Source organism: Dipodomys merriami, unplaced genomic scaffold (genome assembly GCF_024711535.1).
Source record: "Dipodomys merriami isolate MVZ:Mamm:240054 unplaced genomic scaffold, mDipMer1.0.p SCAF_1, whole genome shotgun sequence".
Classification (NCBI taxonomy): domain Eukaryota; kingdom Metazoa; phylum Chordata; class Mammalia; order Rodentia; family Heteromyidae; genus Dipodomys; species Dipodomys merriami.
The window spans coordinates 35,054,621-35,068,686 of NW_027202270.1; the positions used below are offsets into that span (position 1 = coordinate 35,054,621).

At 34.0% G+C, this 14,066-nt stretch overlaps 1 protein-coding gene across 3 annotated transcripts in view; it reads right to left on the minus strand.

Moving 5' to 3' along the window:
* Positions 1–14,066, minus strand: part of Dnajc10 (DnaJ heat shock protein family (Hsp40) member C10) — a 48,351-nt gene that overhangs the window by 21,838 nt on the left and 12,447 nt on the right. For all 3 annotated transcript variants that reach the window (XM_070019619.1, XM_070019611.1, XM_070019628.1), the window contains exons 9-13: positions 12,521–12,564; positions 10,182–10,319; positions 8,394–8,483; positions 7,721–7,834; positions 5,577–5,691 (exon numbers count right to left, since the gene is read on the minus strand). In XM_070019619.1, the coding sequence (XP_069875720.1) occupies positions 5,577–5,691; positions 7,721–7,834; positions 8,394–8,483; positions 10,182–10,319; positions 12,521–12,564 (501 nt within the window). The remainder of the gene's footprint in view (positions 1–5,576; positions 5,692–7,720; positions 7,835–8,393; positions 8,484–10,181; positions 10,320–12,520; positions 12,565–14,066) is intronic.

The following is a 14,066-nucleotide window of genomic DNA, read 5'->3' on the forward strand; positions in this document are numbered from 1 at the left end:
GAAACCCATATTAATAGGATTAGGGATGCCACGGGAAACATCACTACACGTACCCAAGATATCCAAACAATTCTAACAGACTACTTTCAAAAGCTATACTCTCTAAAGGAAGAAAATCGGGCAGAAATGGATGCATTTTTAGAGAAATACAAGTTGCCCAAACTGAGCAAAGAAGAAGTTAACCAATTAAATAAGCCAATATCCTATAATGAGATACAGGAAGCTATCAAAAGTCTTCCAACAAAAAAAAGCCCAGGACCAGATGGATTCGCAGCAGAATTCTTTAAACAAGAACTAATACCCATACTCCTCAAGCTCTTCAGAGAAACAGAGAAGGAAGGAGCTATCCCAAACTCATTCTACGAAGCCAATATCACACTCATCCCCAAACCAGGCAAAGACCCAACCAAAAAGGAGAATTACAGGCCAATCTCCTTGATGAACACAGACGCAAAGATCCTTAACAAGATTCTAGCTAACAGAATCCAGAAACACATAAAAAAAATAATTCACTATGACCAGGTAGGCTTCATCCCAGAGACACAGGGATGGTTTAACATACGTAAGTCAATAAATGTAATCCAACATATCAACAGAGCCAAGGTCAAGAATCACATGATTATTGCTACAGATGCAGAAAAGGCCTTTGACAAAATTCAACATTCATTCATGCTAAAAGCTCTGGAGAAAATAGGAATAGAAGGAACATTTCTAAAAACAATAAAAGCCATTTATGACAGACCAATAGCCAATATTATACTCAATGGGGAAAAGCTACAACCAATTCTCCTAAAATCAGGAACAAGGCAAGGATGCCCACTGTCTCCAGTCCTCTTCAATATAGTCCTAGAACCCTTAGCCAGGGCAATAAGGCAAGAAAAAGACATTAAAGGGATCCGCATAGGGAAAGAAGAAGTTAAACTATCCCTTTTTGCAGACGACATGATACTATACCTCCACGATCCCAAAAACTCCATCCCCAAACTCTTAGAAATCATACATCACTTCGGAAAAATAGCAGGATACAAAATAAACCCACAAAAATCAGTTGCCTTCCTATACACTGATAATGTACAGGAAGAGAGGGAAATAAAGGGAGCAACCCCATTCACAATAACCTCCCGAAACATAAAATATTTAGGAATTAACCTAACCAAAGATGTAAAAGAACTATTTAATGAGAACTATAAAAAGTTAAAGAAAGAAATTGCAGAAGACACTAGGAAATGGAAAGACCTCCCATGCTCCTGGATAGGCCGACTTAATATAGTAAAGATGGTAATACTTCCAAAACTAATATACAAATTCAACGCAATTCCTATTAAAATCCCAATGACGTACATCACTGAAATACAGAAAACAGTCCAAAAATTCATATGGAACAACAAAAGACTTAGAATAGCCAAAACAATTCTAGGGGATAAAGACAATATGGGAGGGCTATCCATGCCGAACTTCAAACTCTACTACAGAGCTATAATAACAAAGACAGCATGGTACAGGCACAAAAACAGACCCGAAGACCAATGGAACAGAATAGAAGATCCAGAAATAAATCCACAGGCCTACAGCCAGCTGATATTCGACAAAGGAGCCAAAGACATACAATGGAAGAAACACAGCCTCTTCAACCGCTGGTGCTGGGAAAACTGGGCAGCCACATGCAGAAAACTAAAAGTGGACCCCAGCCTATCACCATGCACCAACATCAACTCAAAATGGATTAAAGACCTTAACATTAAACCTGAATCTCTGAAACTACTGCAGGACAGAGTAGGAGAGACACTTGAACATAGGCACAGGAAGGAACTTCCTGAACAGAGTCCCAGGGTCACAACAAATTGGAGAGAGACTTGACAAATGGGACTACCTTAAAATAAAAAGCTTCTGCACAGATAAAGCTATCGCAACCAAGCTAGAAAGACAACCAACTAATTGGGAAAAAATATTTACCAGCAATATATCAGACAAGGGGTTAACATCCTGTATATACAGGGAACTCAAGAAACTAATCCCTCCCAAACCCAAATAACCAATTACTAAATGGGCAAGGGAACTAAAGAGGGACTTCTCAAATGAAGAAATAAAAATGGCAAAGAAACACATGAGGAAATGTTCATCATCCCTGGTGGTGAAGGAAATGCAAATAAAGACAACCCTGAGATACCACCTTACCCCAGTCAGAATGTCCCACATCCACAAATCAGCCAAAGACAAATGCTGGAGGGGATGTGGAGAACGAGGAACGCTATTACACTGCTGGTGGGAATGTACACTCATACAACCACTTTGGAAAGCAGTCTGGAGGGTCCTTAGAAAGCTAAAGATTGACCTCCCTTACGACCTAGTCATACCACTTCTAGGCATCTACCCTGAACAACAGGAACCAATATACAAGGACACGTGCACCTCCATGTTTATTGCAGCACTGTTCGCAATAGCTAGGATATGGAAACAACCTAGATGCCCCACCACAGATGAATGGATCCAAAAATTGTGGTATCTATACACAATGGAATATTATGCAGCCATTAGAAATGACAAAATAATGGCATTTGCAGGGAAATGGATGGAGCTAGAAGGAATCATGTTGAGCGAGGTAAGCCAAGAACGAAGAGACAAACAGTACATGGTCTCCCTGATAAGTGGATGATGAATCCAAAATGTTAGGTGATATGACAAAACTAACAGGACTTAAGAAACAAAGAACTCCCATTCATCTGGTTGAACCACTACTAAATATCCCCATGCTGCTGATCACATATATGGTATATAACATATGAGCACCGTTATATATTACAGACTGTGATAGACAATTTGCTCCAGGAAAGTTAGAATGAACTTGTGACTTTAAATGAGCATCATTATTCCACAATACTGTGAATTTCCGGAAATTAAGTAATCACTTAATCACAATCAAAAAAAAAAAAAAAAAAAAAGAACCTTGGGGAAGGGAGGGAGGGAGGGGATGGTAGGGGGAAAACAATGGAGGGGGTAACAATGTTCAAGAGGAAGTGGAAGTGTACTCATTACCTCACTCATGTAACTGTAACCCTCTGTATAGTATCTTTACAATAAAAAAAAATTAAAAAAAAAATTTCACTATCTCTAACCATCCCTTACAGGTCACTCTGATTTCTAATTCATTATTTTTTTCTGTTTCCTCTTAGACAAGCTCATCCTTAATTGTAAGTACTGTATTAATTACTATCAACAATTTTAAGCCTACAGTGTGTAGTACAAATTAATTTTTTGGCACTCAAACCTAAACTCAACTGTGAACTGGACATCAATTCCTCACCGAGTATTCTCTTCCTCATTGAATGGCTGAATCATTCAAAAGCAATTAAACAAGACAGAACTAAGTCAGAAACATGGGTATTATCTTTGACTCTCAATCCCCCTGTCCCCAACAATCACCAAGTTAAATTGAGATTGTACTTTGGAATTAAATTATCTATCTAATTCATCATTTTCTTCATTATCATTGCTGTAAGACAGTCATGTTCTTACATATGTGGTTACATAGACCTCTTTCTGCTTAATCTCATTCACTCCAAATGTTCTCTCATGTTCTCTAGGCTGCTAGTCACTTTACTAAAATGTAAGCCCACTCATGTCACCTTTCTGCTTTCCCTCAGGATAGTCCTAATTCCTTTACCTGCAGATTAGATATATAATATGGACTCTTGTTGCTTTTATGACTTAACTCTTTTCCCAATACTAAACTTCTAGTTATTCTGAAGTTCATTTAAATTTTATTCTAAAAGAAATCAAGAGAGTCAAAGTCAGAAAGGTGACATGAAAAAAGTATTGTGGATACTAACTGTAAATGAAACAAGGAACCAAGAGGAATGAGTGGATCTATAAGAGATGTATTACAATAAAATGGTGATGAAACTAGCAAAATGAACAACACAAAGACGCAAGTGTGGATATACTTCACAGGTTAAAAAAACTAATAAAACTCTATTACTAAAATGTAGTCATTTCGAGTAATTTCAGGGTCTGACTAGTTAAGCTAAACTTAGGTTTTGGAGTCACAAATTTAGATTAAAAAAAAATCTACCTTTCATTATGTGTTGTGAGGCTATTTCTGAATCTTATTTTTCAGGGCTGGGAAGGTGGTTCAGTGGTAGAGTGCTTGCCTTGCATGCATGAGGCCCTGGGTTCGATTCCTCAGCACCACATAAGCAAAAAGAAAAAAGCCGGAAGTGGCGCTGTGGCTCAAGTGGTAGAGCACTAGCCTTGAGCTGAAGAGCTGAGGGACAGTGCCCAGGCCCAGAGTTCAGGCCCCATGACTGGACCCCCCCCCCCAAAAAAAAAAAAAAGGAAATGAATCTTACTTTTCACCAATGGTTGTTATGAATATGAAAAGGGATCATCCAGGCGAGACCCTAAGCAAAATGTAGTACGTGAAGAAAGTGCTGAGTCAACAGCAGTTACTGTTATTTGCAAAGCTTTTGTTCACACAGTCCCTTCAACCTACAGGGATTCGCTTCTTGTTTTTGTTTTTGTTTTTTGTTTTTGTGGGTCCAGTCATGGGCCTGAACTCTGGGCCTGGGCGCTGTCCCTCAGCTCTTCAGCTCAAGGCTAGCACTCTACCATTTGAGCCACAGCGCCACTTCCGGCTTTTTTCTTTTTGCTTATGTGGTGCTGAGGAATCGAACCCAGGGCCTCATGCATGTAAGGCAAGCGCTCTACCACTGAGCCACCTTCCCAGCCCAAGGGATTCGCTTCTTGTACCTTTGTATTTACTTGGAAAACAGCATTTTTTACTCAATTCAATTGTTACCCGCTGGCTTATGCTATGAAGAAATATATTTGATTATTTTATGCATAATGGCCACTATTATTTCATGATTTTGAATAGATTTCCCTTCTGTTCCTACTAAATTGTATTCTGAAATTCCTGAGAGCAGAGCTCGGATTTTAAACTTGATAGCTAATCCTCTTGCCTAACATGCATTTCATTAGTATCTGATTCACTTAACTGCAATATAATTAGAAATATGTGAATCTCCTTTGTAACATTTGTTCTCTTTTAGGACAAGCGCTTTTTCTTGTTCATAAATCGCAAGGTAGATTTTTAATTCAATGCGTTCTGACTCCAATGTCTACCAACTCTCAGAAATGAGATTCTACATGAATGTAAAACCAATCTTCAATAAAACCAAAGCTTCAAATAAACTGAAATGTAGTCATAATTATAAATGCAAAAGTTAACAAAGCAGTTAATGGAGAAGCTTGAAGTCTAATAGAAGAAAAGCTCAAAACAATGTCTAGAAATCTACCTATTGTGATGCTATGTAGCACCTAAGAATGGAGGCTTCATATGCTCCTTACTGTACCAGCATGCAAACCCCTCATTTTATTGACACTTCCCATCAGATATGGCTGAAAGTGATCAATATTGTTAAGGGATTTAAAGGGCACAAACAGAATTAAATGATTATATATAATCCAAAATGAGAGCAAAAGTTATTTATAATAAACATGTTCACAGAAAGCACAGAAAAGTATAATTAGAAAATTAATATTTGAAAGATGAAATTTATAATTTTTCCTATGCTCACCATGATGAATTTCATATTCTTTGGTTCCTTGTCCTTTAAATACTGCTAGACATGGCTGAAAAACATAGAGATTACTGCAGATGTCTGGTGTAGAGGAACAGTCAAACCTTCCAACCTAGAAAGCAGATTAAATATAATAAAAATATAAATTGTACTAATTTTTTAAGTATTTATAATCCCCAATGAATGATAATTTGAAAGTTATTAATATAAATGGATAAAATTCTACAAGAAACATGTGTGTATTTCTTTTTCAAAAATATGTTCCAATTAAATATTGCTTATCAAAAATTTCATTGTTCAAGACACATATAAACTAAAATTTAAGAATTTGAAAAAGTTATTCCATATAAGCAGAAAGAAACAGAAGGAAACAAACAGATGGAAGAAAACCAACAACATATTGCATAAAACAGACCAAGTCAAAAACTAAAGCGAGGTCTTAAGTTCAAACCACAATTACAGCTAAGAAAAATAAAACAAGTAAACAAATAAAAAGAAAGATCATTATATTAATGAAAAGATCAGTTTAGCAAAAGGACATAATTCTATCTATATAATATGTAAGCTGCAAAATAACTCAAAAAATTAAAAAAGTAAAATCATATATTTTCAGACCACAAACAAATAAAAAATAGTTAAGAAAAATGGAAAATATACAAAATACACAGACACTGAAAAAAAAAAAGATAAAAAGCAAACTACCCTACGTCCTAGGTATATATCCAAAGGAACCAAGTCATTGTATCACAAGGACATTTGCAACTCCCAAGTTTATTGCAACACTATTCACTAAAATATAGCTAAAAGTAGGGAACGTAATCTAGTATTCATTAACAAATGAATGGTAAATTAGATGTAGTATACAAACACAATTCAGTTACAAAAAGAATAAAATCCTTTCACTTGTAGTAACATGGAAAGAACCAGAAGACATCAGATTTAAGTAAAATAAAACAGGCACAGAAAGACAAAGAGTGAATGTTTCCACTCATTTGTGGAAGCTAAAATAGTTGGTTTCACAGAAGAGGGTGGGAGAGTGGTCACTAGACACTCCAAGGAGAAAGGAGCAGCGGGCAACTGTATTATATAGTACAGTAATATATTATTTAGTTCAGCAATATACTATGTGTCTAACTATGGTCTATAGCAATTGATATATTTCAAAATGAATAGTAGCCGAAGAGGCAGGGGTTTCAACACAGAGAAATGGTAAATACTTGAGATAGCAGAAATGCTAATTGCTCTAATTCATATATACATACACATATATATTATATATATATGTGTGTGTGCGCATGGAACTATTGTATCTTGTATTTACAAACATTATATATCAAGTTAGAAACATGAAACCATATTGAAATGACCTTTTGGATATACTGGGTTAAACAAAACTACTACTTTAGGAGAGGAGGATAATCTTCTAGATATTTTTTGGTTGGACATGAGACTTGAACTCTGGGCCTGGGTGCTGTCCCTGATCTCTTCAGCTCAAGGCTAGCCCTCTATCACTTGAGCCACAGTGTCACTTCTGGTTTTCTGGTGGTTCATTGGAGACTAAGAGTTTCAAGGCTTTTCCTGCATGGGCTGGCTTTGAATTGCAATCCTCAGATCTCAGCCTCCTGAGTAGTTAGGATTACAGGTGTGAGCCACAGGCGCCCAATTAGAGTTTATATTCCAGAAAAATTGTTTAAGTTTCTTAGTGCTAAAGAAAAAAAAACTTGCCACTTTCAGATATGGTAAGTTTTTGTATGTGTATGAGTGTATGCTGGTACTGGGGCCTGAATTCAAAAGCACTGTTACATTCTTTAGCTTTTTTGCTCATGGCTGTGGCGCTTTAACACTGGAACCAGACAGCTCCATTTCTGGCTTTTATTTTTTGTGGTTAGTTGGAGATAAGAGTTGCTAAGTCTTCTCTGACCAGGCTGGTTTTGAACCTTAATTGCTAGACTTCAGCCTCCTGAGAAACTAGGATTACAAGCATGAGCCACCAGTGCCTAGAAGATGTCAACTTTTAATACAAAAAAGGAAAGACAAAAGAAGAAATCACAAACCCCAAACCAAAAGTACATTTAACTTAGGATGTCAATAAACCCTGTTAGGTTAATTAAAATATAATAAATGAAATGTTTTTTTCTTACTTGAATGTGATCATTTTTCAGTAGTGTTTTCAGTTTTTTCAACTCGGGATCATTTGAATTTTCACTTTTTCCAAAATCAAAAAATAAGAGCCAGCGATGATGTGCTAAACGATTCTTGCAATAAAGAAAGAACAATGTGAAAGTCAGCAAATTATAAGAGTTCTAATCTTTTTTCTTTTACTTGAGTTGGTTTTAGCTACCCTATTCTTTATTACAAAATATTATCTAAAAATTGAACTTATCTTTACACTTATCTTGTTGTTTATTAGGAGAAATGGCATATAAATCAATTATAGATGAGCATGCCACAGAACTACAAATTGTTAGATAACTGCTAGGAAAAAAAGTATTTTAATAATATATAGGTATAAATTTGGGATAGTTTGAAAAGGTAATCTTTTCAAGTTTAACAAAGGATTTAGTAGGGACACAAGCTTAGAATGGTCTAGGATCCATAAGGAAAGTAAGATCCTTCAGTAAAATAAAACTCTGGGTTTTCCAAAACCACAGAATCATTTGAAATTTAACCAGAATTTCAGTAACAGCAATTTAACATAGACTTTATTACTATATAATCCATTGAATTCTCTCTAGCAATTCAATTTCTCTAGCAATGAATAAAACAAATGTTCAGTTTAAAATGTTAGACTTATTACTATTATAAAAACATTACCTCTAGTGTGTTTGCTGAGAGTTGCTCAAAATCTGGAAGATTGTGTATTATTTCCATATATATTTCCTTAGCATCCAATGAATTAAGAAACTAGAATAAAAGAATATTATAATTTTTTGTGGAAATATTAATTTCTTACCATTTCTTGTGTTTCTAAAGAGGAACTTTTAAGAAAACAATTGCAGAATTTTTTAAAACTATTACACATGCTTTTCTGTTTTAAAAGTAACATTTTACAATTAGTTCAAATATTATGTAACTGGATTTTTAAAGAAATAATTATATAAAATCAATTAAGCAGACTATTCTCTTAACTGGATTTTGTTGTTGTTGTAATTCTCTTAATTCATAGTGACCTCTAAGTCATTATGAAAATACACTAGGTTCACTTCTGCTTCCTACGTAGCTAGGATTGTAGACTTCAGACACAGCACCCAGAAATGACATTATATTTACTCAGTGAGGTAATTACTAAAACAATCATATATACACCCTTGGGTAGAAAAAAATAGACAAATTTATTTGTTGAAAAGATCATAAAATAGAATCTACTATAAGATCCTGCATATATCCATCTATTTAATGTGTACAGGTGTGTATATGTAGTACAAATATATGTATATGTAGAGTATATTCACAGTTGGTAAGACACACACACATACATCCACACCAGAATCCTTGTAGGCATTTGGCATATATCAGTGAACAACTTAAAATTTAATAAGCAAATCAGAGAGAAATAGAAGGTAGTACAAGATAGTACTGTGATCAAGTGAGATACTAAAACTGGGCAAAGCAGTTATGTGGGAACATTAGCAATACAGTTAATAGACATTTAGATTTGAGACACTACTATCCCAGAGAGGTTGAACAGAAAGTAGTGTGTGTGTATGTATTTGGGTATATATAATACTTCTGGAGTAGAGGACATAGGTGTGAGCTGTGTCTACCTACGTAATATGAAGTTAAAACTGAAAGTCATATATACTAGTCTCCGAAAAAGTATTTAATAACTATTTAATAATGGATTTAGGAAATTTTTTTTTCTATATTACCATACTGTACACTGAATTTCTTAAATGAGCATGCATTACAGCTAAAAAATTAAAGCACAGGAAACAAAGAGTTTTTCCCCCAGTCCCTGACATTCTTTTGAGATTCCCAAAGGGTCTGTCCAAGCATATTATTATTCATCTCAGCATGTTGCCAATTACCTTTAATCTCAGTTGTTTATTTTAAATATAGATCTAGAAGAGAATCTTATTATATTTCCAAACTGAGTTTATATCAGAAATTTATAGAGTGCTGAAAAATTTTACATGCTTGAGACCCTATTACTGTACTTACTAATCTACTTAATATCTTTATGATTTTTTTGGTTGATCAGGGACCTGAACTTTGCACCTGGGTGCTGTCCCTCAGCTCTTCAGCTCAAGGCTAGTACTCTACCACTTGAGCCAGAGTGCTACTTCAGGTTTTTTTGCTTATGTGGTGCTGAGGAATTGAACCCAGGGCCTCATGCATGCAAGGCAAACACTCTACCAATGAGTCATCTTCCCAGCCCCTTATTATCTTTTTAATATTGGAAAATAACCAATTCATTGGAAACCAATGAAAACTCATGATATAAAAACATCTAAGATTATATACTTGTGATAAGTAATGAAATGTTTTGTAACCAAATGATATAAATGGATTCCTTTCCTACTGTATACAAATTATTACTTTTGAAAGTATGAGCATGTACATATTTGTAATGTAAAGAAATTTCCTTAAAGTTATTCATACCAAAACACTATTTTTTTCTTTGTTATTTAAAGTGGCTCCAGGAGGAAAATATGCAGTAGTACTTGCTGTAATATCTAAACTTTTACAAAGGTTATCCTGGGTTACACAGTCCATCCATCCTACATTAACAAGACCATCCTAAAATAGAAACAAAAACATGTTGTAAATGGAAAAGTCAAACAGATTCAGCTGAACACAGCTGAAAACCCAAACTCCTTAAACATACTCAATAATTATTTGAAATGTAGTATTCTCTCAATAATACACATCTATTTAAAAACATTTTTCTATCAGTCTACTGAAACTATACAATCTTAGGTTAAAAAAATCAACTTGTGTATGATTTATTACTATGACTGTACTTTCAATATGTATCATTTAGTTTTTAAGATATTTTATGTGTGTCTACAATGTACACTTAAAATTAGTACCTGCTTAAAAAAAGAAAAAAGAATGAAGAAAAAGTTGTATCACGCCAACATTAACTGAAGAAAAGTTGGAGTTGTCATAATTCATATTAAGGAAGACTTGAGAAGATAATTTTAAACTAGTCTCCATATAGTGACAAAGGCTCAAAATATATAGAGAAAAAGTTGACAGAACTAAAGGTAGGAACAGAAACATTCACAATAAGAGTGGGAAAAAGATACTTCTCTAAGTTACTGATGAAAGGCAGACAATAACATTAAGATCTAGATTTGAACAGAACCGTTAACCCACTTAGCCCCATTGGTTTTTAAAGAACTATGAACTATAGAAATTTAAAAATATACACTAACATTTATAAAAAATATACCATGGTGGGCCATAAGGCAAGGCTCAATAATCTTAAAAACCTGAAACTATCAAAACGGAAACTCTCTTAATGATAAAATTAAGATATAATTGTTAGTATTTAATAAAAGAAAACAAAACAACAAAATCTTTAGAAAAATTCACTTTAGGGGTAAACTTGTTCAAAGTGAATTGCAGTAATCTATGGAATTATTACAACAAAACCCCTGTGCCATTAACTTATGTTAGTTATGTTAGTTACCCTCTATGTTTGGTAATACAGTAATAAATAAAATAATTTAATTAAAAAAAGAAAATAAAAAAGAATCATTAGAGAAATTCCAAATTGATAATTTAAATTCTACCTATCAAAATATGTGCTATATTGTAATCAATAACTGGTAGTCTAAATTCTTATCTTCAAAAGGAACTATTAATGACCTAAACATCCACGTCAACAATTTTAAAAGAGCAAATTAAACTCTAAAGAAAACAGAAGGAAGGAAATAAAATGTATAAATCAATGAAACAGAAAACAAATGTCAAATAGAAAAGACGGTGATTTAGTTTTTAACAATCATATTTACAAGTTGTAGTAAACTAAGGTCAATTTATCAATGAAGAAAGAACTTTTGTTTTTATAAACTTGGTATAGCCTACTTGTATTTGTAAGTCTACAGTAGTGTTCAGTAATATTTGAAATTCATTTATCATTTTGACACACCAAGAGTGACTTCTAGTTCTATAAGTTCTATTCACAGCAAATGCTCTATATAGGTGTACATTTTTATTTTATATTTATATTCACTACATTTTTTTCCTCTGATTAGTACACAGATAACTGTCTATAATTGTCAGCATAGGAAAACACTGTACCCTAGGAGTATTACTATGCCATGTAAGGTAGATGTAGAGCAGATCATATCTACCCATTTTGTCTTTATATATTCTATGATGCTAATAAAAAATGGATTTCCTCTTAAGTGATATGTGATTATATATGCAAATAAATAATAGGAATAAAAGCAACTATTGCAGTTGGAGATTTTTATATGACTTAGAAATTATAGATCAATAGAATAAAAATAAATGATTTAGACTACTAACTTAATAGAGATAAAATTATACTTTACACAGAAACTTACTAGTTTTGAGGCTCATGTAGTACTTTCCCAATTTATGACAAACTTGGATCACACAAGGGAAATTTCAATAACACTAAAGAATCAACATCACACAGACCATATTCACTAACTATAATATGATATGAACAAAGTAAATAAGAAATACAGAAACAGAACAAAAATAAAGTTTAGAAATGTCAAAAATACTAGCAAATTCATAATAAACAGTAGAACACTTATTAAAGACAATGAAAGAATTATGTCAGAACTTACTGAACAAAGGTATTTAGAAATAAACTTATAACTATAAACATGTGTATCAGAAAATAAGAAGACAGAGTAAATTAAATGTTTAAGGCACCATTAAAAAAATCTGGAGCCATTTTCTAAATGTGCTTCTTTAAATGGTGCTACAGTTTTGTAAAAATGATAGTTGCTTACCAACATGCCACTAAGCCTGAGTCGTGTTTGTGAAGTCAAACAATCTGAGGGATAAAGAGAATTTTATGAGGCTATTTTAGATTTGTTAAGCTTATATTCTCATGCCTTGCCCCCAAATTACCATGTGGATTTTAAGGCAATTAACTGAGTTATATACTGGTAAATATGGAAACCTTTAGTAGATAGATACAGAGGCTAATGTCTCATTTATATTTTCATATTCTCTCTCTTTCTCTTTTTGTTTTTTATTGTCGTCCCTTAATTTCACAAGATTTCTAGCTATATAGAAAAGAAGCCACACAGTAGGATGATTTCTAGCTATAAGAAAAGAAATCTTGGGCTGGGAAGGTGGCTCAGTGGTAGAGCGTTTGCCTTGCATGCCTGAGGCCCTGGGTTCGATTCTTCAACACCACATAAGCAAAAAGAAAAAAGCCAGAAGTGGTGCTGTGGCTCAAGTGGTAGAGCGCTAGCCATGAGCTGAAGAGCTGAGGGACAGCGCCCAGGCCCAGAGTTCAGGCCCCACGACCGGACCCTGAGCTGAAGAGCTGAGAGACAGCGCCCAGGCCCAGAGTTCAGGCCCCACGACCGGACTCCCCACCCCCCAAAAAAAACAAGAAAAGAAATCTTGATGGGTTGCCAGTGACTCACATCTGTAATACTTGCTATTCATTAGGCTGAGATCTGAGGATCATGGTTCAAAGACAGCCTGGGCAGGAAAGTGCATGGAACTCTGATCTCCAATTAATCACCAGAAATATACCGGAAGTGGAGCTCAGGCCTTGAGTTCAAGCCTCACAACTGAACAAAAATAATTAAAAAAAAATCCAACCAACCAACCAAAAAACCCACAATGGAATGAAAGAAAGTTTTGCTCATGTGTGGGTGGATTGAAATCTGGTTATTAGGGCAGAATAAGACAAAACTCCTTGGTGAAAGAATTCAGTTAAGGCTGATTTTACTCAAAAGATTAACAAAGGTTTTATAAGAAGAGATGAGTGACTAGTTAACAACTAGTGATAACACAGTCTTAATAAAGTAGTGCAGAGAAGAAGTCAAATTTGTGGGATTACAGGAGAAAGTATTAAGAAATTAGGGTAATTTTTCATATTGGGCTAAATTTTAATTCATGTGATTAAATACAGTTTTCATTTTACAGTTTAATACTGAATTTTCAACTTAGTTTATGAAAGATCCTAGAAGCAAGAATTTTCATTTTCACATAAACAATTTTAGAAGGCTAATTTTTAATATGTGTAAGCCTATTCAAAAAGTATTGTTTGGGGAAGACTCTATTTGTTAACTAATTACTTCTGCAAGTTGCCACATATGTCTGTGGCTAACTCAGGCACAAATTATCATGAGTACAATGAAGCTCAAATACTTATAAACCAAATATAACATATGATTAATAAATGACATTTATAAAGTAGTAATTTTGATAACCTCCAAAGTATAAAATGACAGTAGGGTATATAATAACTCATAAAAAATGTAAATCTGAGTATAAATAGTAGTTTCAATTAATGATTTACTGAAAACCTCTAAT